General features: G+C 35.9%; 1 protein-coding gene across 2 annotated transcripts; it reads left to right on the top strand.

The window, feature by feature from the left end:
- The first annotated feature begins 765 nt into the window (after nucleotides 1–765).
- LOC113119733 (sorting nexin-13-like) lies at nucleotides 766–27,242 on the top strand. 2 transcript variants are annotated; one of them, XM_026289360.1, is made up of 26 exons: nucleotides 766–916; nucleotides 7,724–7,836; nucleotides 7,916–8,018; nucleotides 9,954–10,043; nucleotides 11,912–12,033; nucleotides 12,143–12,264; nucleotides 12,804–12,908; nucleotides 13,510–13,598; nucleotides 14,488–14,571; nucleotides 14,647–14,785; nucleotides 14,922–15,010; nucleotides 15,864–15,963; nucleotides 16,042–16,238; nucleotides 16,317–16,421; nucleotides 17,927–18,059; nucleotides 18,168–18,205; nucleotides 18,289–18,358; nucleotides 20,255–20,430; nucleotides 22,302–22,409; nucleotides 22,499–22,609; nucleotides 23,566–23,727; nucleotides 23,927–23,998; nucleotides 24,856–25,001; nucleotides 25,072–25,140; nucleotides 25,224–25,336; nucleotides 26,063–27,242. In XM_026289360.1, the coding sequence occupies exons 1-26, from the start codon at nucleotides 905–907 to the stop codon at nucleotides 26,293–26,295; spliced, it is 2,901 nt and encodes a 966-aa protein (XP_026145145.1). In that variant the 5' UTR covers nucleotides 766–904; the 3' UTR covers nucleotides 26,296–27,242. The 2 variants fall into 2 exon arrangements, with proteins under 2 accessions (XP_026145145.1, XP_026145146.1); XM_026289361.1 differs by having other exon boundaries at nucleotides 20,288–20,430.
- Nucleotides 27,243–27,368: the final 126 nt, after the last annotated feature.

Here is a 27,368-nt window from a genome sequence, read left to right on the forward strand (position 1 = left end):
TTTGCGGAGCTGGAAACAGGTAGCCAAATGCATTTTCATGATGCATTAAAAGCTTTTGTACCATGCAACATGTTATTGCAGTGATTACACCATGCGACACGTTGTGGAATACGTTTGACCTCATGAGAAAAAAAAGGAAAGAAGATTAAAAGACATGCATTTATTCCAGCTGTGCGCCAGAGCATGTTCAGTGTTTCATTGTGTCACATGTTGAGAGCAGTGTACTGAGAGTTGGTCAAAACTGCTGGATCAGTGCTGGATCAGCATAATGCGTTCAGATGACGCACGGTTTGTGAACTAATTTGATTGTGAAAGATTTTTTTCCACAAGCCGAAACACGATACTATATATAGATCGTCGAATCTAAACAGAGTCTGTGCTATTTTAAATTTACCAAAAGTCGCTAAAGATAAAGGTGTGTCGTCACGCGCTGACCAATCACGGGTTACGCTAAGTAAACTTTTTGACTAGTATACCCACTCTACAGCAGCAGCGTAGGCGAGTCTATATTGCGAAGCACTGTAAAAAAAAAAGAAAAAAAAAGTGTACTAATACATTCTAATATTATTTGATGATGAAGTTTATTTAGGCTAATTTCACAATGTGTACTTTTGTCAATAAAATGTAACGTTAGTCATATAATAACCAAACCGCTAGATATAATCCCGCGAACCAATCGGAGTCTGCGTTTCCCGTCACGTGATCTTTCCTCAGCCGCTCGCCGGAGTGTACGCTCTAGTTTTTGCATCGAATCACTACGGTTTGTCGAGCTCGCGCTCATGGCGGCTGCAGACAGGGCGCGCGCAGTCCTGAAGCGCTTCAGTTTATGAACTTGAGAAGAAAGGAAAACGTTAAAAATGTGGCGGAGATAAACAGAAAGACCTCCGGTTTTGCATTTTAAATAATGTTTGCAGAGGTAAGTCGCGGTTTTCACTCGCTGCTTGGCCAGTGTGCTGTTTTCGCTGTATTTCCCGCTGCCGTTAGCTTAGCCGTGGGTTACCTGAACAGGTAAATAAACGCACACACGTTGAAGTATACACACGGTTACACACTTTAACGCACACACGACTTGTGTGCGGGATTACACGTATTAATGCGAAGAGATTAGATGTTTCTTAGCGCTGACAGTAAGTCTGCAGCTAACGTTAGCTCAGCTAACAACAGCGGTCTGTGTGTATTTACATTATATATGTGTGTTTACACGAGTAATGTGTGCGTGACAGCTGTGTGTATAGCTGCCATGGGTGGAGATTAGAGGATTTTGTGTGTTTTCTGCGTGGTTCAGCTTGTTAATGTTGAGTGCTGGTGGGAAATGACAGATGCGTCGTGGCATGTGTGTGAAACTCATGTTACTGTCATATATAACTTCTGTGTGTTTGTGTCATTCAAGCCTTTGATCGTGTATTTTCACTAACATTGAACGTGTGTTGAATTAAATTTCAGTTTTGTGTGTATGGAACAATTTAAGTGTTGTTATCCAGGTCATGAATTTGTTTATGATGACACACCTGATAACAGACACTTGTTTTGTTTGTCTGTCACCACGTTGTTTCAGTATCTGATCATATGTTTATATTAAAAACGTACATGTTTACATAAGTAAAAACGCCTGTTTTAGCTGTATATCTTGTAGTTCAGATCATGAGTTTGTTTGTATGATGATGAGAAGCCTGGATTTGTTTGTGTTGCACTTTTTATGTTATTTTAACTGTTCAATATATGTTTATATTAGATTATTTAGAAAGCCAGAGTGTTTTCCATTCCAGTAAGATTAAAGATAGTCAAGATAAGCCTGGCTTTACGAGACTAGTCTTGTGTGTGGATTTTATTTCAGTTTCTGATCATCTCATTTTAAAGTTACAAACTTACTTGGGCTTCGGCAAAAGTAAACTCCTGTTTTGGCTGTAAGTGACATTTAAAGGAATAGTTCCCCCTTTTTTTGTGTGAAAATGTAGTCTTCATCAGGCCATCTGAGATGTAGATGCGTTTGTTTCTTCATCAGATTTGGAGAAATGTAGCATTGCATCACTTGCTCACCAACGGATGCTCTGCAGTGAATGGGTGCCATCAGAATGAGAGTCCAGAAAGCTGATAAAAACATTTCAATAATCCACACCACTCCAGTCCATCAGTTAACATCTTGAGAAGCCAAAAGCTGCATGTTTGTAAAATACAAATCCATAAGCAAAATGCATTTAATTTCAAACCATTGCTTTTGGCTAAAATATGAGTCCATATTAACACTTCCTCCAGTGATAGAGTCCAGTCCCCGTTGCCTCTCACAACAAAATCCCAAAACATATTTGTTTAGAGCAGTTTTGGACTGGTGGCACCCATTCACTTCAGAGGATCCATTGGTGAGACAGTGATTTAAGCATTTCTCCAAATCTAAAGAAATAAACACATTTACATCTTTGATGGCCTGAGGGTGTGGAAATTTCCACAAAATGTTCATTTTTAGAGAACTGCTTCTTTAAGACCATGCAAATGCTGTAGTATAGTTATTTATATTCACATTTATTTATGCATTTAGCAGATGCTTTTATTCAAGCGACTCAAAGTGCATTAATTTTTTTTTTATCCAGTTATGATGACGACAGGCCTGATTTGAGTCTGTTACACTTGTTCTGTGTTGGGGTTATTTCAGGTTAATAATCTGATAATAAAATAATTACAGGTTAACCCCTTGTTGTGTTATGAAGAGACAAGCCTGCTAGTTAGTTGCATGCCATATTTCATCAATGAAAGTCATGCATTTGTCAAAGGTTTCAGTGCATTGAAATCTGTGTCTTTATTTCGTTACCTAAAGAGGTGAATCCTCTTTAGTCACATGACCCATTGTAAAAGCATCCACACGTGTCCTGGCGTATCAGGACACAGTCGCTCTGTCTTTGCATTTTAGGGCTGGACCTCGGAGTTAATGCATTACCACTGAACCAAAGCATTTCAGGCCAGCCTGCTGTGATTTATGTGATGTTATGTTTTTGCATTAAATAAGAACAAATAGATCTTTAGCAATGTCATGCACTGGGTCTTATCATGTTAGTTTCTGTTGTCACGAGTAAATATTAAGAGGTATGCATGCTTGCACGGTACACTGCTGGGTTGTGTGTCAACAGAGGAATGCAAAACTGTAAATGGGAGCACTTGACTAAGAGTCAGGCTCGTATTACCACACGAGTAGCTCAGTTCACCTGTGCTCTGAATCTGTTCCTGCGTGCTCGATGTGCTCGATGTGCTCTCTGCATGTGCCCTGTTTATACGCATCAGATTTGCCAGATATATGCTCTAAATCTCATCATCCGCTCATTATCAAAGCTTTGGGCAGCTCCTGGTTATGGGGTGTTAATTAGCTGGTATTATTATGTAATACTGACAGGCTGTTATTTCACAGTTACACCATGTAACCTGTCAAATAAATGAAGGGGTTAAAAAAATATAAATATATATTTACGGTCTTCAAGATAGATGGATAGATGTTTACATTTTTCACCAATATTAATTTGTATTTATTTCATCATATTTATTAAGAAATTAACTTTTGTAGAACAAGGTGGAAGAGCACAGTGTTATTTTAATATAAGTAATATTATAATATTATTGTTTTTATGACTATTTTATATTATAATTCATTTTATTTTTATATTTTCCGTTTTAATTTAAATTTTAAAGAAATGTTGTTGGTTGTGTTAATTTTAGGTGAAGTTTCAGTATTTGTATTGATCGTGGTAGGATCCTTGGAGGGTCAGAAAGCTCTCGGATTTCATCAGAAATATCTTAAACTGTGTTCCAAAGATGAACGGAGGTCTTATGGGTTTGGAACGACACAAGCGTGAGTAATTCATGACAGAATTTTCATTTATTGGTGAACTAACCCTTTAAACTGGGAAATGCTGCCAAAATTAGAAATTTATAGTTAGTCAGAGTATAGTTAGAGTAATAATACTCCATGAGCAAATACAACTTGTTTTCTTAAAGACTAAAAAGTGTTACATTTTTAAGAGCATCATTTTATTTGATTGTCAGTAAGTATAATGCAGCTATACTGTGGTTTCTCAAGAGCTTGTACTCTTTTCTCTGTAAGTGCTGAAGCTTATATCTGGACTATGTACACAGCGTTTGATCTCAGGCCAGCGGCACTCGAGCCTTGGGTATTTACACAGCTCTTAAAATAGACCTCAGTGACCAGCCTGAATTAATGGAGAAGCCTGATGAGTTTTGTGCAGGATCACACTTGAAACCTTGGGGAACTTGTTGGCACTTACAGTGATCATTTAATGAGCTCTTCTCAGTGCTGATTCACCGTCTAACTTTATCAGGTCAGGCTGTGTATAAAGGCCTCGTCCCAGCTGAGGATATTCAGGCGTTATGTTAATGAATTTTGCAGTTTAAGAAGGAGGAGCTTGTTTGCAGCAGGTGATTGAATGGCAGTCGGTAGATAATAATCCTAACCTGGCTTAAGTTTTTGCTGACCCGTCCTGTGAGGAGAACGCAGCAGGACAGAATGAGATCATCGCTGTTAAGAGACCGCTTTCCATTGACGAATGGATGGTTCATTGATAAATGCATTAGATTGAATTAATGTCCCCTGCGTGTCTGTCCTCGAAAGCGCACCGCTCATCTGTCTTCTTCCTGGATGGAGATTGTCACCTTATATAATGTGTTCTGATGAGAAAACATGGTAAAGGTAAAGCAGCTGTTGGATTATTGTGTGTTTGACGATAAAGAGAGCAGCTTTAGTTTTCTAGTCCCGCTGTGGGCTGTAATCTGCTTTTATCTTCTTTAGAGGTTAGTTTGGTGGTGATAAGAGCCAAAACATGTTTTTCAGAGCACACGGAAACCTTCCCACAGACAAGGACATTTTTCAGTCAGTTAGATTGTATGTGTATTTCAGCAAGACTCTTTATATAATAAACACGATGCATACTTCTAATATAATATTACGTTTATTAACTAGTGCACAAATAGACTTTTTTATGACTAAATGTAAACGCAGTTTAATGGCTGGAAAAGTTCTCAGTTCACCTGCCATTGGAAGGTGTGGCAAATCATTTTACATTATTTTAAACCATTTGTTTTGCTCTGATAGTGTTGTGTTGTTTTGCTGGTGTTTCTTCTTGAGTAGTTTGCTGACTGCTGCTTTGGGGTCCCATGTGAAAGCCTGTTTGTTCACCCCTCTAATAACACAAACATACATTGTGTGGCATAAATCAGTCTCTAGAAAGTTGCAGCAGTGTGTTTGCAATGCTGTTTGACCAAATCCACAGGATGTCAGCAGCACGAGTCGTGAATGGCTCGCTGTGGGCAGAGGACTCAACATGAGGTCAGCGGGTCAGGACTAGGGTTTGTGGTCCTGAGGTTAAATCAGTGCTTTCATGTGCTCTAAAGCTCTCATGATGCCAGACCTTTAACATTGCGGCTTATTCTGGCCGAGAGCTGCCCACTGTGACCGTAAGAGACTGAACCAACCATTCATCTCCCATGTAATGTTTGTAGTGCCCTATGTTTTATTTCTTCAAATATACAGTATTATTTAATTTATTTATTTCTAAATGTATTTTCTCTCCTGTTTTAATGGATTCCATTTTTTTTTCTGTTAATCAAAAAGCATGTCTAATTTATTGAGATAATTAAACATATTATACAATTGAACAGCAATTTATTAAAATTTAACAAATTACATTTTAGGGCCCTTTTAGGTGTGTATATATCATCTGCAATAATATCATAATTGTTGTTTTAACGATGTGCAAATGGAGATTGTCGAGGATCTTGTAAAAACCAAACAGAAGACACCATAGAGTGCACGCATATATGATTTTACACATTTTCACTGCATGATTCAGTCTATTAAAATGCATTTTGAATGAACACAAAATTCAAGATATGGGGGCAGAAAATGAATATTTATATAATTTCCTAAAGTTAATCATTATCACACAGAGTGGCATTTTTTTTTTCGCCAACAAAAATAATTGTAAACACAGCAACAGCACTGTTTTACGTCTCTGAGCAACATGACGGTGTTACGTTCCTGATTTAATTGTTTAATTATACGTTTTAATCGCAATGACTCTCTTATTAACAGCGAGTTGCTGCCACCTGCTGGTGGTTTTAGTTTCACATTTAAAGTATCTTTTCATTTTTTTAATAATTTCAAAAGTCAGTATTCCTTGTTTTATGTTTAAACTATCAAAACAATATTCATGCGTTTGTAACTGCAGGTTGAAGCATCCCATGTTCCTCTGAGCTTGTAAACACGTCTAAATGCCTCTTCAGATGCAGCTTCTCGAAAGACTTTGTTGATACTGATTTCATTTGTTTGGTAAAGACTTAAATGTCTTGATATTCTGGTTGACTGATTGAATGTAAGAATTTGACTCAAAAGATGGACACTTTAAGAAAAAATGACTTTATAAAGTTAAAAATGCAATTTAAACTTATTGTAAAATATTCATTTTTATCATTGATGTGAACTGACCAAACAGATTATGAAAAATATATCAGTTGTTTACGGTAGTCCTTAAGATATCAGCAAAATAACACACCATGCAACGTTTTAGAATATTTATTTAAATGGCATTAAATAAATGTATACTATACTATCAATAAAATCCCAACAATCTTTTTTTGTTGTTATTGCACACCCCAGGCAGTATAAAATGCATTTTGTTTTTCTCATATTCCATTTTATTTTTACCAAATCCTTTGTTTTCCATTATAATATTTCTGGATTCCATTTTAATAGTTTACATCAAATACATGTCTAATTAATTGAATTCATAAAAAAAATACAAAAATAATCATTATTGATTGGTTTACAAAAATAGGGCCTATTGTAGTTGTTTTTTCTCTTAACGATTCTTTGTGCATTAACATTTTTTTTGTTAATAAACTTCTTAAAGTTAAACTGAACTTTTATTTTGACAGGTTGCATCACACAGAACATCCATATTGCAATTGTATTTAAATGTACTGACCTTCTTTCTTTCTTAGTCATGTTCCTCTCTTGATTTCTCAGACGAACGTTTGATCATATTTTTGGCTGATGTTTATTTAACACACTTCAGCTGAGCAGGACACACTCCATGTCTGACCCTTCAGATCCGTGTGCGTGCGTGTGTGTGTGTGTGTGTGTGTGTGTGTGTGATCGGCCCAGGAGAAGGAAGGGAAGGGCACATATTGGGACACTGAGTTTCCTGTCCTTGCAAAAACAGGAAACCTTTGCCATTGGACGCATTCACACTCGCATCTCTCATCGGTCCCGTCTCTGGTTTATTTCCTCCTTCAGCTCTTTAGGAATCCTTTACCTGTCGGCTGAAAGCTCCTGCATTGTGCTTTCAGTTTTTCTGGATCCCTGTTACGATGATGATGATGATGATGATGATCTGGGGCAAAATGCAGCTTGATGAAACGGCCTGTAATCGAAATTAAATCACACGATTCTCATGCGTTCTTTCAGTTCTGTGATCAGCAGTAAATCTCCATTCACACGTCAGAGGTCACACACTATTTTGATCATTTTGGACCCTGATGATGTGCACTTTGAGTTGTTCAGTAGCTGCAGTCATGTCATGGTTTTCTTCTGTATGTTTAATTACGTTACATTCATGCTGCTTTTATTCCGATCAGTTAACGCTCTTTAGCATGAGCACTCACAGCATCCAAAGATAAGAAATAGTGTCATTAACTCTCCATATCTATCTGTGTTTGTGTGTTTCAGGCCAGTCTGTCCATCTGGGGATGGGGGGGTCTCGGAGTCGTCCTCTTCCTCATCACATTTGGACCCTTTGCTATCTTTTATCTGGCTTTCTACATCCTCTGTTTCATTGGCGGGTAAGTGGCAGCATCAGTTTACTTTACGCCCTGTGATGTTTCCGTATGATGATACAGTCTCTCTCTTCTCTTCTTCTAGGGGTTTTGTAGTGCTGCTTTTATTTGGAAAGATAAACTCAGAGAAACACCTGGAAAGGTGTGAACACTCCTACCTGCCACCAACACAGATGGCCATACCGAAGGTGTGCAAACTCTTTTATTTGTTTTTATTTATTATATTTACCACAACATCCTAGGGCTGTCATCGAATATTCTAAATTCAAATATGTATTCGAATAGTTAAAAAAAAAACGAATTTCGAAGGTGAAAATTAATATTCGAATATAAAGAAATGTGGAAAAAAAGGCCCGCGGTAGTCGAGACGTGGTTGTCTGCTTTGCGAGTGGGTGCGAGGGTTCAGGGACAGGTCACAGCCTCACAGGAGTCGCTCTGTCTGGCACAGCATCACTGCTGAAAGTTGACGCGTCTTCATGGAAGATGGCAGCAAGTGCAGAACCCAACTCGACCGCAGCAGAGAAAGTGAGGGAAAATTGTTGACCCGCAAGATAAAGTTGTATGCAAGCTATTTAAGATACAATTAGCATACCATTCGACCACTAGCAACATGAGGTCACATCTCAAAAATGTGCACCCAAATGAGCATGGCATAATGTGTGGAGCTCCAGCTAAACAGTCACGTCTTGACACTTAACGTTACTTTGCATCGCCCGCCACAAGCTCTTTGTCTGCAACACGACAAGAGGCCATAACGGATAAAATAATTTCGTTCATTTGTAAGGACACGAGACCGATCAGTAACGCGGATGGGGCAGGCTTCGGGGAGTTCTGTCGAGCAAAGGATCCGAGGTTTAATTATTTATCGTTTCATGTCAAGGAAAAGTTCCATGTTTACCACAGCACAGCTTGCTCGGAGCATTCAATGTCAGTTCTATATGCTGTAAAACTTCAATTAATATTAATAATATTTATTTCAATCACTGGATGAAGCCTGCTATATTTGGGACAACAGTCGCGACCTTAAATTGCTTGCACAAAAATTAGTTGGTTCATTTAAACCATTATGCGCAGAGAACGTGAGGGTGAGAGAGCGTGAGGTCTGCAGTCTTGGCCATTAGTTGATTTCCTTGTTTTTGTGAAGGTAATATGTTGTCACATATGTTTAAACTTAAATAGACTATATCTATACAAGTAGTTATGTCTCTTTGTATTATTTTGGCCTGTTATTGACGTAATGCGCGTCATTGACAACATGCGCGACCAGATGTTTGAATATTCGTTTATTTTTAGGGAATATTGAACGCCATTTTTGAGCCATTTTTACAGCCCTACTGTATAAAACTTTATAAAAAAAATACTAATACTTAAAAAAAAATGACATGCAGCATTTTTTTCTTAAAACATTTGAATTATATATACATATTTTTTCATTCAATTATATATAATGTATATTAAAAAATGTAATCAAGCAAACATTTCCCTAACCAATTTTTGGGGGGATATTTTTGACCTGCTGCACAACAGATATTAAAATATGGAAGAAACTATTTTTTAAGTATTTTTTGTTATTATTTTTGCTTTGAGAAGTAGATTCTCTTGTACAAAAGTAATATATTTCTGTCAGTTTCTACAAGTTAAACTGAACTTTTATTTTGACAGGTTTTGTGAAGACCTCTGAGTATATATATATGGTGATAGTTTTTTATTATTCAATTTAAATTGGTTTTATTAAGCTAATTCATTATCATTCTTCTGCTACATGATATAGTCACTGACATGTAAACTAAGGCTCATAATTAAATGAGTGAAAAGGTGTTTATTAAAGGGGTGGTTGATTGTGATTTATTTTTTATTTTTTTTATTATTTTTTTTTACTTTAGTTTATGTGTAATGTCGCTGTTTGAGCATGAACAATATCTGCAATCTACGATGCTGAAAGCTCAATGCAAACAGAGATATTGTCTTTTAAAACTATGGCAGTTTCATGCCTAAAAATATGGCTCGTAGATAGTACAACGAGCTACTTTCTTAAAAAAAACCCTTTAAGAAATGAAATAGCTGATTTTTATTTCATGATGACTTTGAGTTTTGAGTTTTAATTCTTTGTGTTTGTTGGTCAGGTTTCGGAGGAGATGAAGTCCGAGTCCAAGCCCATAAAGATCGACCGTCGTCTGACAGGATCCAGTATCATCGATGATCCACTGCAGCAGGTACAACGAAACCGATGAAAGTGCTCATTCATGCATCTGAGGAACCTGTGGTTTCTACACAACTTTCACTTCACAAATGCCGTTTGTTTCCGCCCGTGACATGCGTCAGACGCAGGTTTTTAGAAAGCAGATGTACTGAATCGGTTTTACATCTGCTTACAATGAACATGTTCTGCTGGGGTCACTTTTTTAATGCTACACTTTATCTTTTATTTGCATTTATTGTTAGCCAGAGAGGTTTCTTGCACCATAAAACCACCATATTGATGTTGCACAACCGTTTTACACCTTCTCTTTGACATTTAGAAAACAGCTTGTTTTACTGTTGTACCTGAGATATGTAAATGACATTCTGGTGTGTCTCAAACTGATGTTCAAGTTGCATCAAGTTACAATGAAGTATATTTATATACTTGATTTTTATTGGTTATTTTATTTAAGTCAAGTCATGTTCATTTGTATAGTGCTTTTAGAGCTGGGCGATAATATAGTTTACATCTTGCATTAAATTTAATTGAATTAAAAAAATAATTAATAAATGTTTAATGTAATTTACATTTAATTCAATTTAATGATTACATTTAATCATGTTTAATTAATTGAATAATTTATTTCCATTTAAAAAAAAAAAATTGGAGCCCTATGAAGTATTTTCTATAAATATTTTTCAGAATTCTCAGTTATCTGTTTTGGTTTTTCTGGATTTATTATTTAATACACATTTATTATCAAAAGCGGTGGTAATCTGCAAGCATGCATTTGCTGCTGCCTTGGACAAGTGAACTATAACTAGACAGCATGGTGTTACCTTCTGTTTTGAACACCATTAAAAATTTTGTCTTTGTAGGCAGCAGTCTAGGTTTTTGGAACAAGGCTAATGTGTTCATAAATGGTTCCTGTTTTTTGTGGTTAATTTCAGTAACTGATTTGCACGGACTAGAGAGACTTGTAGACATGAGAAAAGACTGATAAGTATCCGGTTTTTCCATGATGTGACTGCATTAAAACCTCGTCCCTTAGTATAAGACATCTTTATGAGTGAAATCCTTGTGTAACTCCTCCTATGTAAGTCTGAGGTTTTGAGTCCTTTGAAGTAGCAGTGATGGGTCATTGTGTCTGTGCCAAACAGAAAAGAGAGCACATGATCCAGATACATTTACAATTTACATTTACATTCAAATTTACTTGTGAGGTCCTATGAAATCATGATTTTTTTTTTTTCCAAATTCTGTGGTTTCCAACATATATTTATTTTTTTAATGGTTTAATTAAATCATTTCATAAATAAAACTTTACAATTTTCACAATAGTAAGGCAATAAGAAATTGTTTATTTTTCGGAAATTGTGTTGTTTTCTCAGTGTTTCTGAGCATTTTGAGGAAAACTGTCATCATATTATATATATACAGAAACTCAAAGGTCTTCATGGGAAATAAAAGTTCAGTTTAACTTGAAGAAGTTGTGACAAATAAATTACTATTGCACATAACTTGATCTTAGTTTAATAATCATAATATTATTTGTAGTAGTAAAATGTATTATTTAAATTTAATTACTATTCAAATGGAATCTACAAAAATTTAAAGGAAAAACACAGAATTTGGTAAAAACATTTTTTTTTTTTTTATATTTATTAATATAATATTATAAAAATTAAACTAATTTATAAATGCATATAAAAAAATATATATTAATATATTACATTTAAATTAGATTTGCTTTTGAATTTCACCATTAAAATGAATTTATAAAAAAAAAAAAAATCTGATAAATTAAAAAAGAACGCAATTTGGGGAAAAATAAAATGGATTGAAATGAATTTGAAAAAAAAGGGATTTCATAGGACCTCTTCTCATGTCGTTCATCAGGTCATACAGTTCGCCCTGAGGGACTATATCCAGTATTGGTATTACACTCTGAGTGATGATGAAACGTTCCTCTTGGAGATCCGTCAGACGGTCCAGAACGCCCTCGTCGAGTTCTCCACCAGGTAAGACACCTGACATCTGTGTCAGCATGTGAGTGACAACACCTGGCCACCAACCCAACACTGCTTTAATCCTGTGATTCATTCAGTGCTCAATCTTTCCTTTCCCTAGGTCTAAAGAGGTGGACTGGCAGCCGTATTTCACCACCAGACTGGTGGATGACTTTGCCACTCATCTGCGTGTCTTCAGGAAAGCTCAGGAGAGGCTGAACGAGAGAGACGATCCAAAACAACGTAAGGATTCTTCTGTTCTCTTCTCTGTTCAAACTGTCTGTGTGCACAGTTTATTAATGGCAATACTGCTAACCCTTCACTCTAAGGTCTCATTAGGTAATGTTAGCTCATGCATTCATTAACTAACTTTTCAATAATTAATCAATGAATATACATGCATTTATAAAATGTATCCATATTTATTAAACTTATTTTATTTCAACTGGTTGCCAAAGAAACATTTATCGCTTTCATGTAGTTTATGTCGTAACCCTGATTGTTAATTCATGTTGACTGAGTGTAACTCTAATGAAGCAACGAGTCAAAATGTCATCATTTGCTTGCTCTCATGTGTTTTCGAACCCATTTAACTTTTATTACTTCAGAGGAATGAGGAGGTAGATGTTTTGAGGAATGAGAATGCAACCTAGAGCTTTGTATTGCATCACCGCTGATTAGGACGTGATGTAAAGATCTCAATATCAGGACTAAACTTGAGTCTTTTATGGCAGCTTGATTGCACTGACTGTAGTGCATGACCCTGTCTGTGTGTTTGGCAGGTGACGCTCCAGACGAGCTGCTGGACTCGTTTTTTGAGGCGGAGGTGGAAATGGAGAGGAAGATTTGCAGAGATGTGGTGTGCACGTCACGCAAGGATGAAGAAGGCAAGACAAACACGGAGGAGACTCCAGCTCAGTGATTCAAGGCCTGATTTGGGTTTATGTCAACAGTAGTCATGAATAAGTCAAACATGCTTCTCTAGGGCAGATCTTATACACCTCATCAGCTGAAAGACTTAATTAAACCCACACCCAGTCATGAATACAAGGAAGTGCTTTGAGAAATCTTTCAAACAGGATTGCTGGGTGGAGAAGTGTGTATAAATGTGCCCTGTGAATATAAAAGATGTCATGTGATCATCAGTGATCACAAATCATTTACTCATCCTCGTGTCTTTCAAAACCAACTTTCTTTGGTCTGCAGATGTTTTGAAGAATGTTTACGCTGCTGTTTTCCACACACTGATAGTAGATTGGTTACAGATTACAGAAATACACAAAAAAAAAAACACAACGTAAAAGTAGATTATGTGGTTTTTAAAGAAATTTTAGGACATGAAAAGTCTTAAATGTTATAAAAAAAGCTTAATTATCAATTTTAGATGATAGGTGAGTCACGATGAGGCCAAGTGTGATTGATAAACTCTAAAAGGCAATGTTTTAATTAAATGTATGTGAGCGCTGCACTTTTGTTTTTCTGGTGCAGGTTACCTGCGGGATCTCTGTGAAGTGATGCTGTATCTGTTACTACCTCCTGGAGATTTCCACAACAAGAATATGAGATACTTCCTCAGGGTGAGACACACACACATGCTGAATCAGTCCCACATTCATCCAAATAACATCTGGGATGAGAACTGTAAAGCACTGTTTATGTGGAGAAAACCATGCATTATTGTTATGACCTCTAACCTTCTGCTCTGCCTTCCGTTGCATTCAGAGCAAAATTAAAACTGTTAAAAATAGTTTTTGTTATTTCAAATAAAGCTAAAATAATATATAAGATGAAAAACTGAAACCTAAAAACCTGAATTGAAATAAAAATGGAAAATATAAAAATAAACTTTGATTCAAAGTATTAATACAAACTATAATTCAATACTACAAGAACACTGTTTTTAAAACATTTTCAGTCTGCAGTATTTTAATGCCATTATAAAAGTAAAAGAACAAATACGATGAAAAACTTAAACCTAAAAGCTTAAAAATAAGGAAATGTTGCCTTAGAAACTCATTGAAATAAAAAAAAGTTTAAGTACTAACATTTCTTAAACATAAAGTAAAATAAATTTAAATAAAATTCAATGATGTCTTGGCAACTTTTGAAAAGGCATTTTTTTTTTAAATAAAAAAAAGTTCTAAAATTACATATACTAAAATTAACAATAAAGCTAAGTATAGAAATAAAAAATGACAAACACAGGAAAAAAAAACTTGAAATAATATTAATTAAAATAAAATAATAATGGAAAAGTCAAATATTAGTTAATACTCCAATATATCAGATAACATTTATTCTAATTTAAACTACTGCAAAATAATTTCCCTGTGAGATGCAATTTTAATTATTTTCTGTGGAATTTGATATTATATCACAAAAGATGTGGATAGAGCTGAAGTTGTATGTAATCCAGACTGAACAGACTTATGTTGATTCACTGACTGACTCTCTGGTGTCCTGCAGGAAGTTTTGGCCAGAGGAGTTCTGCTGCCCTTAATTAACCAGCTGAGTGACCCTGATTACATCAACCAGTTCATCATCTGGATGGTGAGACCTGCTCGGCTCTTACAGTCCAAGAGCGTGTCACAAATGACCTTTAACACGTTTTGTGTGTGTGTTTAGATTCGTGACTCCAGCTGTAACTACGAGGCCTTCTTGAACATCTTAAAGCTGACAGACAAAGCGGCCGAGCTGGAGGCCGTCAAAGACAAAGTCCTGGAGGAGCTTCAGTACCTGCGGTCTCTGGACACGGGAGGAGACGGTACACACACACACACACACACACACACGTTCAAGTGTCAAGTGCTTTTTCATTCGGTTGGGGTTTGTTTTGGAAAATCTGAGAGCAAGTTCAAGGCTTTATAATAACAAACACTGTTTACTCTTCATCTTCACAGATATCAACTTCATAAAGAATCAAATCAATAGTTTGCTCTTTGTGAAGAAGGTCTGTGAAACACGGATACAACGGCTGCAATCAGGGAAGGTAAACACCTCTCTCCCTTTCCATTCACATCTGCTTCATTATAATACATGAATATTCATTAAAAACATTTCTATTTACATTTCTTTTAAACAGTAGTGGAAGTGAAATATATTAAATAATTAATCTTAATCAGGGTTATATAGTTAACTGAAACTAAAACCATAATAAACATTTTAATTTCTTGAAATAAGACTGAACTGAAAAAAACAATATAAAAAAAAAAAAAACTATATTTTAGCTGCTTGCAGGGGAAGCATTTCTCATTTTAATTTTATTTGCCTTGATGTACTTTAATAACTAAAGCTGAAATATAAATTAATAAAAGCTATACAGTATCTAATTATTAAAAAAAAACAGAATAAAATAATAAAAAGTAAAAAAAAAAGTAAAAACAAATAAAAATGTTAATAAAAACTGTAATATGATCTAAATAAGAGTGTATAACAAAAATTATAAATATATGGTTATTATTAATGTTTAATTAATAATATTATTAAGTTTAATTAATTATCAGTTAATTATTACAGAAATAAATAATTAATTTTATAAATAATAATATTTTTGGAAAATACAGAAATTAGTATTTTCCAAAATCATTATTATTATTTTTAATAACAGTATTATGTTATTATAGTATTGAAAACAGTTATTTCTGTATGTTCCAATATAATTAATAACTGTTTTTAATAATGTTGTTTATTATAGAAATACAGAAATAACTCTTTTTCAAAAAAAATGTATAATAAAATTTACTTATTGTACATAAAAAAATAATAATTTCAGGTTTTAACAGCAATTAATCAGTTGTCTGACAATTAACATTTCACAAGTTTTTTATTTTTTTTTCAAACAGGAAGTTGACACATTGAAACTGGCAGCTAATTTTGGGAAGCTGTGTGTGATTCCGTTGGAGCATATATTAGTGCACAACATCGCGCTGCAGTTCTTCATGGGTGAGTCGAGGCAGATGCACACAAACTGTCCTCTCTTCAGATATCATTCCTCAATGCGTTTAATCTCTCTGTCTGTAGACTACATGCAGCCCATGGGCGGTCAGGCGATCCTGTTCTTCTGGCTGACGGTGGAGGGCTATCGGGTCACGGCCCAGCAGCAGCTGGAGGTCTTACAGAGCAGCCAGAGAGACGGGAAGAAGCAGAGCAGTCAGACCACCAAAGGCCTGCTGAGAGCCGCCGCGCTCGGCGTCTACGACCAGTACCTGTCCGACAAGGTGAGAGGATTCAGATTAACCACTAAGATTGAGCCGAGGCTCCATGAAGTGATGCTTGACTGGTTTATTTCCTCTCAGGCCTCTCCGAGGGTGGAGGTGGACGAAGCGTCTGTAACCAGACTGGCTCAGAAACTCAACAAAGAGGATCCCACACCCGAGATATTTGATGAAATCCAGAAGAAGGTAATGACAGATGTGACTCATATGCACAAAAGCAGTCTTAAATTGCTGAAGTTTATTTGTAGCAATTTTCAAAATTACATTGTATTAGTCAAAATTATTGATTTTTATGCCAAAAATCAAATAAAGATCATGTTCCATTAAAATATTTTGTATCTTTCCTTGTGTAAATATATTAAAACATAATGTTTGATTAGTAATATGCATTGCTAAGAACTTCATTTGATCAACTTTAAAGATGATTTTCTCAATATTTAGATTTTTTTTTTTTGCACACTCAGATTCCAGATTTTCTAATCTCATCCAAATATTGTCCGATCCTAACAAACCATACATCAATGGAAAGATGATTTATTCAGCTTCCAGATTATGTATACATCTACAATTTGACAAATGGACCCTATATATGGTCACATATATAAACATTTAACACAAGTATCAAATTGCAAAGATATCTGAATGAAGTGCTGTGATCTTTTTGCACGAGCCATTCTTAATAACAGTGTTTTCAGAGTCAAACACCATCTCTGCAAGCGCCGTGAGTTTGAGTCGCTTAAAATGCACATTTAAAAATTTAAAATGCACCAAACATCTTCCCAAGTTTGCAATGAGAAGTGTTTATAAATCTGTTTTCAACTAAAAGTGAAGCATTTTCCGCCAAAATATAAGATCATTGGTTTATTCAAAAGCAAAGGGGAAAACAAATCGTATTGTAATTTTACATTCTATATAAAATAATTATAATAACAACAATATGAATAATAATAATAACTATTATTATTATTATTAAATTTGAATTATGAATTTCTTTGGAGTTCAGTAGTATAATAAAGCAAAGACAATACAGCCATAAATATTAGTGTTGTAATTTTACTGTTGCTATGTAAAATATTTACAACAACAACAATTATTATTATAATTTTATTTTTATTGTTGTTATTTTTTTATTATTAAATTATTGTAAAATACTTCATAGCTCAGTAGTTTTATCATGATGATTATTGGATGATTTTTTTTATTTATTTTTATTTTTATGGTTCCATTAAATAATAATAATAGTAAATAAATACTAATATAAAAATCTAAATAGCAGTTTCCTCATTTTGTTTGTCTGCCTTTTTTTAATGAAATAATTGACAGTTTAATGGCCAGTAAAAATATAAAAATAAATATAACGTCACTTCAACAATGATCAGAAATGTTTCTTGAGCAGCAAACCAGAATTTCTGAAAGATTTTTTTAAGAATCTTGTGAGTAATGATGCTGAAAATTCAGCTTTGACCACAGAAATAAATTACAATTTAACATATATTCACCTAGAATACAATTTATTTTAAATGGTAAAATATTGTTGATCAAATGAATGCGGCCTTGATAAGCAAAAGAGACGATCTAAAACTTTTGAACACTAGTGTATACAAGTCTAATTTGAGATTTTTGATGTTTTATCATGTCATTTATCAGCCATTAAAAAGCCCACTGTATTAGCTGTGTTCTGTGTTCCTCAGGTGTATGATATGATGTTGCGGGACGAGAGGTTTTACCCGTCGTTTAAGCAGCACCCGCTGTACGTGCGGATGCTAGCCGAGCTGGACATGCTGAAAGAGCCCAGTTACATGGGGTCAGACCACGGGGACGGAGGTGACCCCCACACACACACACACACACACACACACACACAAACACACACAGATGAGTGTGTTTACACATCATCTCCTCAAATTCATTCATATTTCTCTGTTTCTCCAGAGTCGTTCAACGGGTCCCCAACAGGAAGCATTAATTTAGTATGTCAAATAAAGCCGTTCATGTGTAATATTTACATACATCGGGAATGTGTATGATTGTTTCAAATGATTGTGTTTTGTAGTCATTAGATGATCTCAGCAGCGGGAGCGTGGATGAGTCTGCTCAGCTTCATGCCTTTATCTCTGATACGGGTGAGAGCTTTACCTGCTGTTAACCATTTCAGCAGATAAATACTGTACAGGTTTACAGTGTTTTCTGTCCTTAATCTGTCCTTTTTGTTGTTTATTGCTTATAATGACTAGACAATAGCTTAGTTCAACATGGTAGAAATGTGGTTATTGCATTATACCTGGTTACAACATTGTGTAACAATATAAAAAAAAACATTTCACCTTAATTTCAAAAGAAGAAAAAATTCACATTGTGTTATGCTCAAAGATAATTAAAGGGTTCATCTGATGCCAATTTTCCAAAAGTTGATATTTTGAGATTATTAAGGGTCTTAATGAAAAGTCCATAACATACTTTGGTTAACCTGTTAACTGTCACTCACGTTTTTGAAGATAGACATGAATGTGCATGATACAAACCTAAATTTTTATATTTCATGACTGAAAACATTTTGTAACATGATTTTGATGTACCATTTACATGGTAATGCAATGTCTGATTTTAAAATGGGTTTTGAAGGATGAATTTTGAGATTTTATGTTTTCAAGTGATATATAACTTCTGATGATTTCTAAAAAGTGATAGGGAAAAAGGCAACGAGGAAGTCTTTTTTTTAAACAAAGGTCAAAGCTCCTTTTGTAATGTAGATTTCTGAGGGTGCACTCTTGTCATAAATTCATCTATTACTTTTCCTACATAATGTTTAACAAAAAATATTGGTAAAATATATATTTGGGAGTCTTAGACCTTTCCAACAATATATAGTTTGTCAAGATTAGATTAGATTTGATTGTAATATAGTATAGTCAACGTAGGCGTCCCGTATACGGGACGGGGTGACATTTAACAGGTTAAAATTTCTCAATGGTAGTGTAAGACAACATCTTTTTTACCCTGTCCGAAACAGCTCTGTTCACTGTGTGCTGTTTCAGTGCATGTCCCTTTAAATGCTAATGAGCCCTGCTGACTCCACCCCTCTCCTCCGTGAAGTGATGAGCCTTTCTCATGAGACTTCAAATTTGCTAACTTGCTAATTAGCACATTATTATGAAAGGTAGTTTGCAAAGATTCATTAAAAAACGTATACTCATTTGATCTGTTGGTGAAGCCAACTTTAGGCTCCTCCCACTTCTCATTGTTTTTTTGCAAAAAGTTATGAATTAAGTATGTGTGAAATTATACATTATGCAAAATATTTGTATATAATTTAGTATTTGTTGTACTTAAATTTATGCAATTTTTTAATTACTGTATAAAGCGAAAAATATATATTATATACTATGTTTATAAATATGTAAATACATGTTTTTAATGTTTTTAAATATATTTTTAAATTGCATAATTATTATTATTTTTTTTTTTATGTAGAGTGATGAAAATAATGTCGCAAACCATTACAACTGTCCTAAAATTAGCTTAATTTTCTTTATGTAATCTATTTTCCTTTTTTGATTTTGAGGTGAAATATGACCTCTCTAAAAAGTGCCTAAGTTCTATTTTATTCATTAAGTTTCTTTTAAATGTTTAATTGAAAAAAAAATCTATAATACTGAATAATGAATCTGTTTAATTGAGTGTTAGTAATGACTCGTGTAAATGGTAATAGTCTGTGTGTGATGTAATGATCTGTTCAGTGTGTGCGCCGGTGAACTTTCATCTCTTCTCTAGACATCACTTCTTCTCATTTTCAAGCTTCATTTATTTGAAGGAGCATCTCTTCCTGCCACTTTGTGTTTGTTCTTGTTGTGACTCTATTATTTCATTTTCTTACGTTCATCTTTTTTCCCTCTGTCCCTCTGTTGTTTGTCCTGTTGTGCTCTGTCTGCTGTGTGTCTTTCTTGTGGTTCTCCTTCTCTTTCTCCCTGCCATCGTCTCCATCGCTCCTGCCTCTCTCTCTCTCTCCCGCTGTGCTGTAGCTGATGCTTTTCTAAACCTACTTCCTGTGGCAGGCGTGTGTAACGATCACGGGAAGACGTACGCTCTCTACACCCTCACCGTCATACGCAAGAACTCGGACGGCAGCGAGGACATCTGGAAGACGTACCGCCGCTACAGCGATTTCCACGACTTCCACATGCGCATCACAGAGCAGGTGACACCAGTTAACCCTTTAATGAACATCACACCTCAGCTGTCAGATCAGTGTATTGTACTGCCTGAAGTTCTGCAGATTTTATACTGTATTCTAAATAATAGTAAAAATATATATATATAATAAAATCTGCATATCTTAAAGGCAGTACAACTTGGTCAGATCAGATTAAATTCAGGAAAAAATTAAATATAACATATATATATTTTTGTTGTGTGTGTTTTATATTTATTTCAAAATTTTATGTCAAAATTGTTGAAAATGTATACTTCTAGGTAGTTTGTTGTACTCTCTTTAAATTAATTACAAAAAAAATTCTGTAGATTTTATTTATTCATTTACTATTATAATTTTTTTCCAATTTTTTTTTAATACATAAGAAATTTTAATTAAAATCTGCATATCTTAAAAGCAGTATAATAAACTACACTGATGCAGAAATTCTTATTAATCCCTCAATTAGATTTTGGGGGAAATTTGCTTACATTATGTTACAAATAATGTCATAATTGTACCCCACCTCTCATTTTAGAAATTAAAAAAAAAAAAGCAAAAGGCTTTTTATTCTGTGTGTTTCTATATAAATATACTGTGTGTGTGTCTGTGTGTGTGTCTGTGTGTGTGTGAAGTGAAGTGAGTGAAGTGAAGTGAAGTGACATTCAGCCAAGTATGGTGACCCATACTCAGAATTTGTGCTCTGCATTTAACCCATCCGAAGTGCACACACACAGAGCAGTGAACACACACACACACTGTGAGCACACACCCGGAGCAGTGGGCAGCCATTTATGCTGCGGCGCCCGGGGAGCAGTTGGGGGTTCGATGCCTTGCTCAAGGACACCTAAGTCGTGGTATTGAAGGTGGAGAGAGAGCTGTTCATACACTCCCCCCACCCACAATTCCGTCCGGCCCGAGACTAGAACTCACAACCCTTCGATTGGGAGTCCAACCCTCTAACCATTAGGCCACGACTTCCCTGTGTGTGTCTGTGTGTGTGTGTCTGTGTGTGTATGTGTCTGTGTGTCTGTGTCTGTCTGTCTGTCTGTGTGTGTGTGTGTGTGTGTGTGTGTGTGTGTGTGTGTGTGTGTGTGTGTGTGTGTGTGTGTGTCTGTCTGTCTGTCTGTGTGTGTATGTGTCTGTCTGTCTGTGTGTGTGTCTGTCTGTCTGTCTGTGTGTGTATGTGTCTGTCTGTTTGTGTGTGTGTCTGTCTGTCTGTCTGTCTGTGTGTGTATGTGTCTGTCTGTCTGTTTGTGTGTGTCTGTCTGTCTGTCTGTCTGTCTGTCTGTGTGTGTATGTGTCTGTGTGTCTGTGTCTGTCTGTGTGTGTGTGTGTGTGTGTGTGTATGTGTCTGTGTGTCTGTGTCTGTGTGTGTGTGTGTGTGTGTGTGTGTCTGTTTGTCTGTCTGTGTGTCTGTCTGTCTGTCTGTGTGTGTATGTGTCTGTGTCTGTCTGTGTGTGTGTGTGTGTGTGTGTGTGTGTGTCTGTTTGTGTGTCTGTGTGTGTGTCTGTCTGTGTGTGTGTCTGTGTGTGTGTGTGTGTGTCTGTGTCTGTGTGTGTGTGTGATAAATGCTTTTTTTAAATTATAGTTATGAGAAATTTCATTTTCTATAAGCAAAATAGGTATTTTAATTGTTATTATTAATATTATCATCATTATTATTATTTAATTTCTGTGTGTTCAGCAATATTGGTAGTTGAAATCATCACTAATTATTAGCCAAATTAGTTACAATTTTTAAGCGAACATGCAAAAGGACTTGTTGAACTTGTTGACTGCGTTTGAATTCTGTGGGAATATTTTGGCTGAACTCCGTCTGATCTAACTGGGTTTGATAGATGTCATGTTTTCTAACCCATGTGTCTCGTCTTTAGTTTGAGAGCCTTGCTCCGATTCTCAAGCTTCCTGGAAAAAAGACCTTTAACAACATGGACCGGGAGTTTCTGGAGAAGAGGAAGAAGGACCTGAACGCTTATTTGCAGGTGGGTCCGATCGGGATGGGTGTTTTTTTTTGGGGGGGGGGGGGGGTTCAGCTGGCTCAGGTGTGCTGAGAGCTGAGTTTATCTTACAGCTGCTGCTGAACCCTGAGATGGTGAAGGCCTGTCCCATGCTGATCCCCTACATCTATGACTTCCTGGAGAACAAAGCCTACAGCAAGGGCAAAGGAGACTTCGCACGCAAGGTGAGAAATACCACAAATACAGGAAATGATCCGAGAAGGGGTTTCATATCCAGCATGGGGGAGATTTAGCTTATAACATTATTTCTTGGTATAAAACATGACATTTAACCATTTTATTTAAACGCTCCAGCATAAAAAATAAAGAATCATTTCTAATTGTTTAAAAGAAGCTCACCAAGGCTGCATTTATTTGATCAGAAATACAGGAAAATAGCTGTCATTTATTTCTGTGATCAAAGCTGAGTCACACGATCCTTCAGAAATCATTTTAATATGCTGATTTGCTGCTCAAGAAACGTTTCTGCTTATTATCAATGTTGAACACAGTTGTGGAAACTGATACATTTTTTCTGGATCCTTTGATGAATAGAAACTTCAATAGAAACGCTTTTATTTGAAATGGAATCTTTTGTAACATTGTAAATGTCTTGTACTGTCGCTTTTAATAGGTTTAATGCATCTTTGCTAAATCAAAGGATTGGTTTCTTTAAAAATAATTATATTGACCCCAAACTTCTTTTTTCAAACTTTTTTGTAAAATAAAACTTGGAGACTTCTCTAAAGTAATGCAATTTAATCATTAAATCTATGCACTGAAACACATAATCACTAATAAGATTATATGAAACTCTAGTAAAATGCATTTCTTTGACACCCTTTTGGTAGACGGATGGATAGATGTTCACACAAACAGTGATTTGCAGTGGCGAAAACGATCAGTTAGTGAGAGTTATGCATATTCAATAAGAGCTGGCACTTCAGGACACCCTGAGGAATAGAAAACAAAAAAAGTAGAGCAGGTTTAACATTAAATAGCAACAGTAAAGACACGATCTGAGAGCTGCAGTTCAGTAGGCTGTGAGCGTGAACGCACCTCCATGTATTACTCCAGAGAGGTCTGCTTGGATTCACCGTTTTTTTTTTGTAAACTTGTCCTGTTCTCTGGACTCGGACAGATGGACACGTTTGTGAATCCTCTCCGGAGCTCCATGAGGAACGTGTCCAATGCCGTGAAGTCACTGCCGGACAGCCTGGCCGAGGGAGTGTCCAAAGTCTCGGCGGACATGGGCCGCATGTCCGAGAAACTTGGCCAGGATATTAAACAGTCCATATTTAAGGTAGAGCACGTCTGGAGGATCTCCGAGCACTGCGAGAAAGGCGCAAAAGACCAGAGACCTGTTAGTGTTGTAACTGGGAAGCTTAGTCTGTGTCGTCTGTCAGTCGTTTCACATGCATGCGCAGACATGTAATATTTGCACTCAAATGGCGTTCATTTATGAATGCATGTCGTTGACTCCAGATGTGTCTGATCTTCAGGTGCCTCCTTTAATGGCAAAGTCTGACATCGATCCCGAACACTGCCGCGTCTCGGCCCAGCTGGACGACAATGTGAGTCAACATCAAATCAAATCAAACTCGGCCAAATCACTCGAACACAGTGGCTGGTGCTGATAAATAATGCTATTTTAATACTTGGAATAAGCTATTTTAGTAAAAGCTTTATGGTATAATGTTTATAATGCATAAGTATTATTGTCTTAATTTTTCTTATACTCTGCAAATTATTGTTGTTGTTGTTTATTTTACAGTACATATTATAAAACACCAATGCATTTCTTTTTTGTTTAGAATTTTTAGAATTTAATAAAATAATATTTTACAGTACAATAGTATTATAACCATAGTAATTATTTCTTTGATTTTTATTAATATTTTTTATAGTTTTTGTTAATATTGTTATTACTATAATTGTTTTATTTTTCATTTTATAATTTAATAAAATTACATTTAATATTTTCAACATAATTGTTATCATTATTATTAAATAAATACAGATTTTTTTTCCACAGCACAATAGTTTTACCATATATATGCAATTCATTGTGATTTTAAATGTTTATACTTTAATACAATTATGACATTTATTTAATATTTATTGCAGTAGTGTTATTACCATAGTAATTTTTTTTTTTTTTTTAATTTAATAATTTTACCAAAATAATAATATTTATTATTTTCACCATTATTATGAAACAGATTTTTTTTGGTATTTTTTACAGTACAGTAGTATTTTGCCCTAGTAATGTATTTGTTTATTCATTTTTAGTTTGTATAATTTAATAATAATTCTATTATAACAAATAATTAGCTTGAAATCATTTATCTAATTAAGTTGCTGTTTTCTCAGTGCATCTGAGTGATAATTGCATGAGCTGTGAGTTTAACAGCGTTGTGTTGATGGACAGGTGGATGATAATATCCCACTGAGGGTGATGTTGCTGCTGATGGACGAGGTGTTTGATCTGAAGGAGAGAAATCAGTGGCTGCGCAGAAACATCAAGAACCTCCTGCAGCAGCTCATCAAAGCCACGTATGGAGACACCATTAACAGGTGCGACAGACACACCAGCTTGTATTTCTGCTGTCTGTTCAGAGCTGAACATGTTTTTGATTCATTGCAGGAAAATAGTGGATCACGTGGACTACATGACCTCTCCTGAGCAAGTGTCTGATTATGTGAAGAGGTTCAGGTGAGGATTTCAAGCTCACTGTGTCTGTTGTGACACGTACTGATTCTGGTTTGGCTTCTGACTGGGTTTTTTGACCCTTGCAGAGACTCTTATTGGCCAAACGGGATCCTCGCCGAGACGCCTCCCCGCAGAGACAAAAGCTTACGCATGAGGACACGAGTCGCCGCTAAGACCACACTCCTGGGCATCATGCCAGGTACACACACACACACACACACACACACACACACACACACACTACAGCATGAATCTTGAAGATACAGACATTTATGTGCACTCACAACACAGACTATAATGGAAAATCTGTAGTTATTCTGCAGATGGCACTAACATTGTTAAATGCTTTTGAAAAATCTCCTATGCTCCTCAAAACTGCATATAAATTGAATAAAAATACAGTAAAATTTTGAAATATTATTACAATTTTAAGTAGCCATTTTCTATGTGACTATATTTTACAATGTAATTTTATTTTTGTGATCAAAGCTGAATTTTTACCATCATCATTCAAATCTTCAGTGTCACATGATCCTTCAGAAATGCATTTTAATATGCTGATTTGTATTATCAATTATATTTGATTATTATCTTAATGGATTCTTTGATAAATAGAAAGTATTGTAGAAAGTATTGTCTTATGTAATATTTCAGATGTCTTTGCTGTCACTTTTGATCAATTTAATGTGCCCTTGTAGAATAAAGGTAACTGTATATATATATATATATATATATATATATATATATATATATATATAAATGATACATTAATTTATTACAGCTAATGGCCAAGGAAATATTTCAGATTTTCTTAATGTACTTATTTTTAAATATTAACCTCATGGTTTTCTGTGAAGCTGCTTTGACTCTATTGTGTAGAGCGCTATTCAAATCAATATGACATGAACTGTTCCTCTTCTATCAGATGAGTTGAAGCACATCATCGGGGCAGAAACCACACGCAAGGGCATCCTGCGCGTCTTTGACATGTTCCAGCACCAACCGCTGAACCGCCGGCTGGCCTGCGTCTTTCTGGAGGGCTTCCTGGAGACCTTGTTTCCTCAGTACAGGTTCCCCGAGCTGTTCGTGAAGCTCCACTCGCGCTCGCCACGCGTGCTCAGATATTCACAGAAATTACGCAGCTTGCACAAGAGGTGACAGACGGACGCTTCTCCCGCCGACGCAGAGGGGGAGGAGCCAGCGACCGCCCGCCACGACCGAGTCGCCCCGGCGGTGACATCATCCCGGCGGGAAACGCTGGAACACGCTCCTCCCTCTTAGTGCCTCGTGGCCGTCCTGGATTCAAGCACTGTGTTGGCACGGCCGTAGCAGAGAGGATTCATCTCATCATCGTGAACCACTACGAAAGACTGCAGCGCCCCGAGACATCGCTCTTTCTGTCTGACGTGAATTTCTGATCTGATGTTCTGAATGACACTGTGTAGATATATATATATATATACGATTTGTTTGGTATATTTTGGGTTTGTTTTGTATTTGGCATCGGTCGCCTCATCGTCAATATTGTATGGTGAGGGAAATCGGACCGAAGCAACCTATGCACCTTAACACTCATTACAAGCAGAACCATATGAGGAGGGTCGGCAGCGATGTTTGAGCATCGTTCTGTGGCACTGAAACTGAAATAGGCTTAACGTTATCCTGCCAACCGGTCGGTTGCATGAAGTGGGTGGAGTTTAAAACAGACCACGCCCCTCTGCCTTTTGCTTAATTGTAATACTTAAGCTAATCTAAGGAATAGTTAATGCAAAAATGAACATTTGCTGAAGATGTGTTCACTCTCAGGTCATCCGAGATGAGATGGTTTCTTCTTAAGGTTTGGAGAAATGTAGCATTGCACTACTTGCTCAGCAATGGATCCGAATGGGTGCCGTCACAATGAGAGTCCAAACAGCTGATTAAAAACATCACAATAATGCACAGCACTCGAGTCCATCATAGTTTTTTCTTGAGTTTTTAACTTGAAATATTAATCCATAATCCATAATAACGCTTCCTCCACTGAAAAGTATTAGTGTTTTAGTCAGAAGCAATGGTTTGAGGTTAAAAACATCTTGATGATAGATTTGTTACATGTAAACATGCAGCTTTTCTCTTCTTAAGACATTAACTGATGGACTGGATTACTTGTGGATTATTGTGATGTTTTTATCAACTGTTTGGACTCTCAATCTGACGGCACCCATTCACTGCTGAGCATCCATTGATGA

This window comes from Carassius auratus, chromosome 19, assembly GCF_003368295.1.
Source record: "Carassius auratus strain Wakin chromosome 19, ASM336829v1, whole genome shotgun sequence".
Taxonomy (NCBI): domain Eukaryota; kingdom Metazoa; phylum Chordata; class Actinopteri; order Cypriniformes; family Cyprinidae; genus Carassius; species Carassius auratus.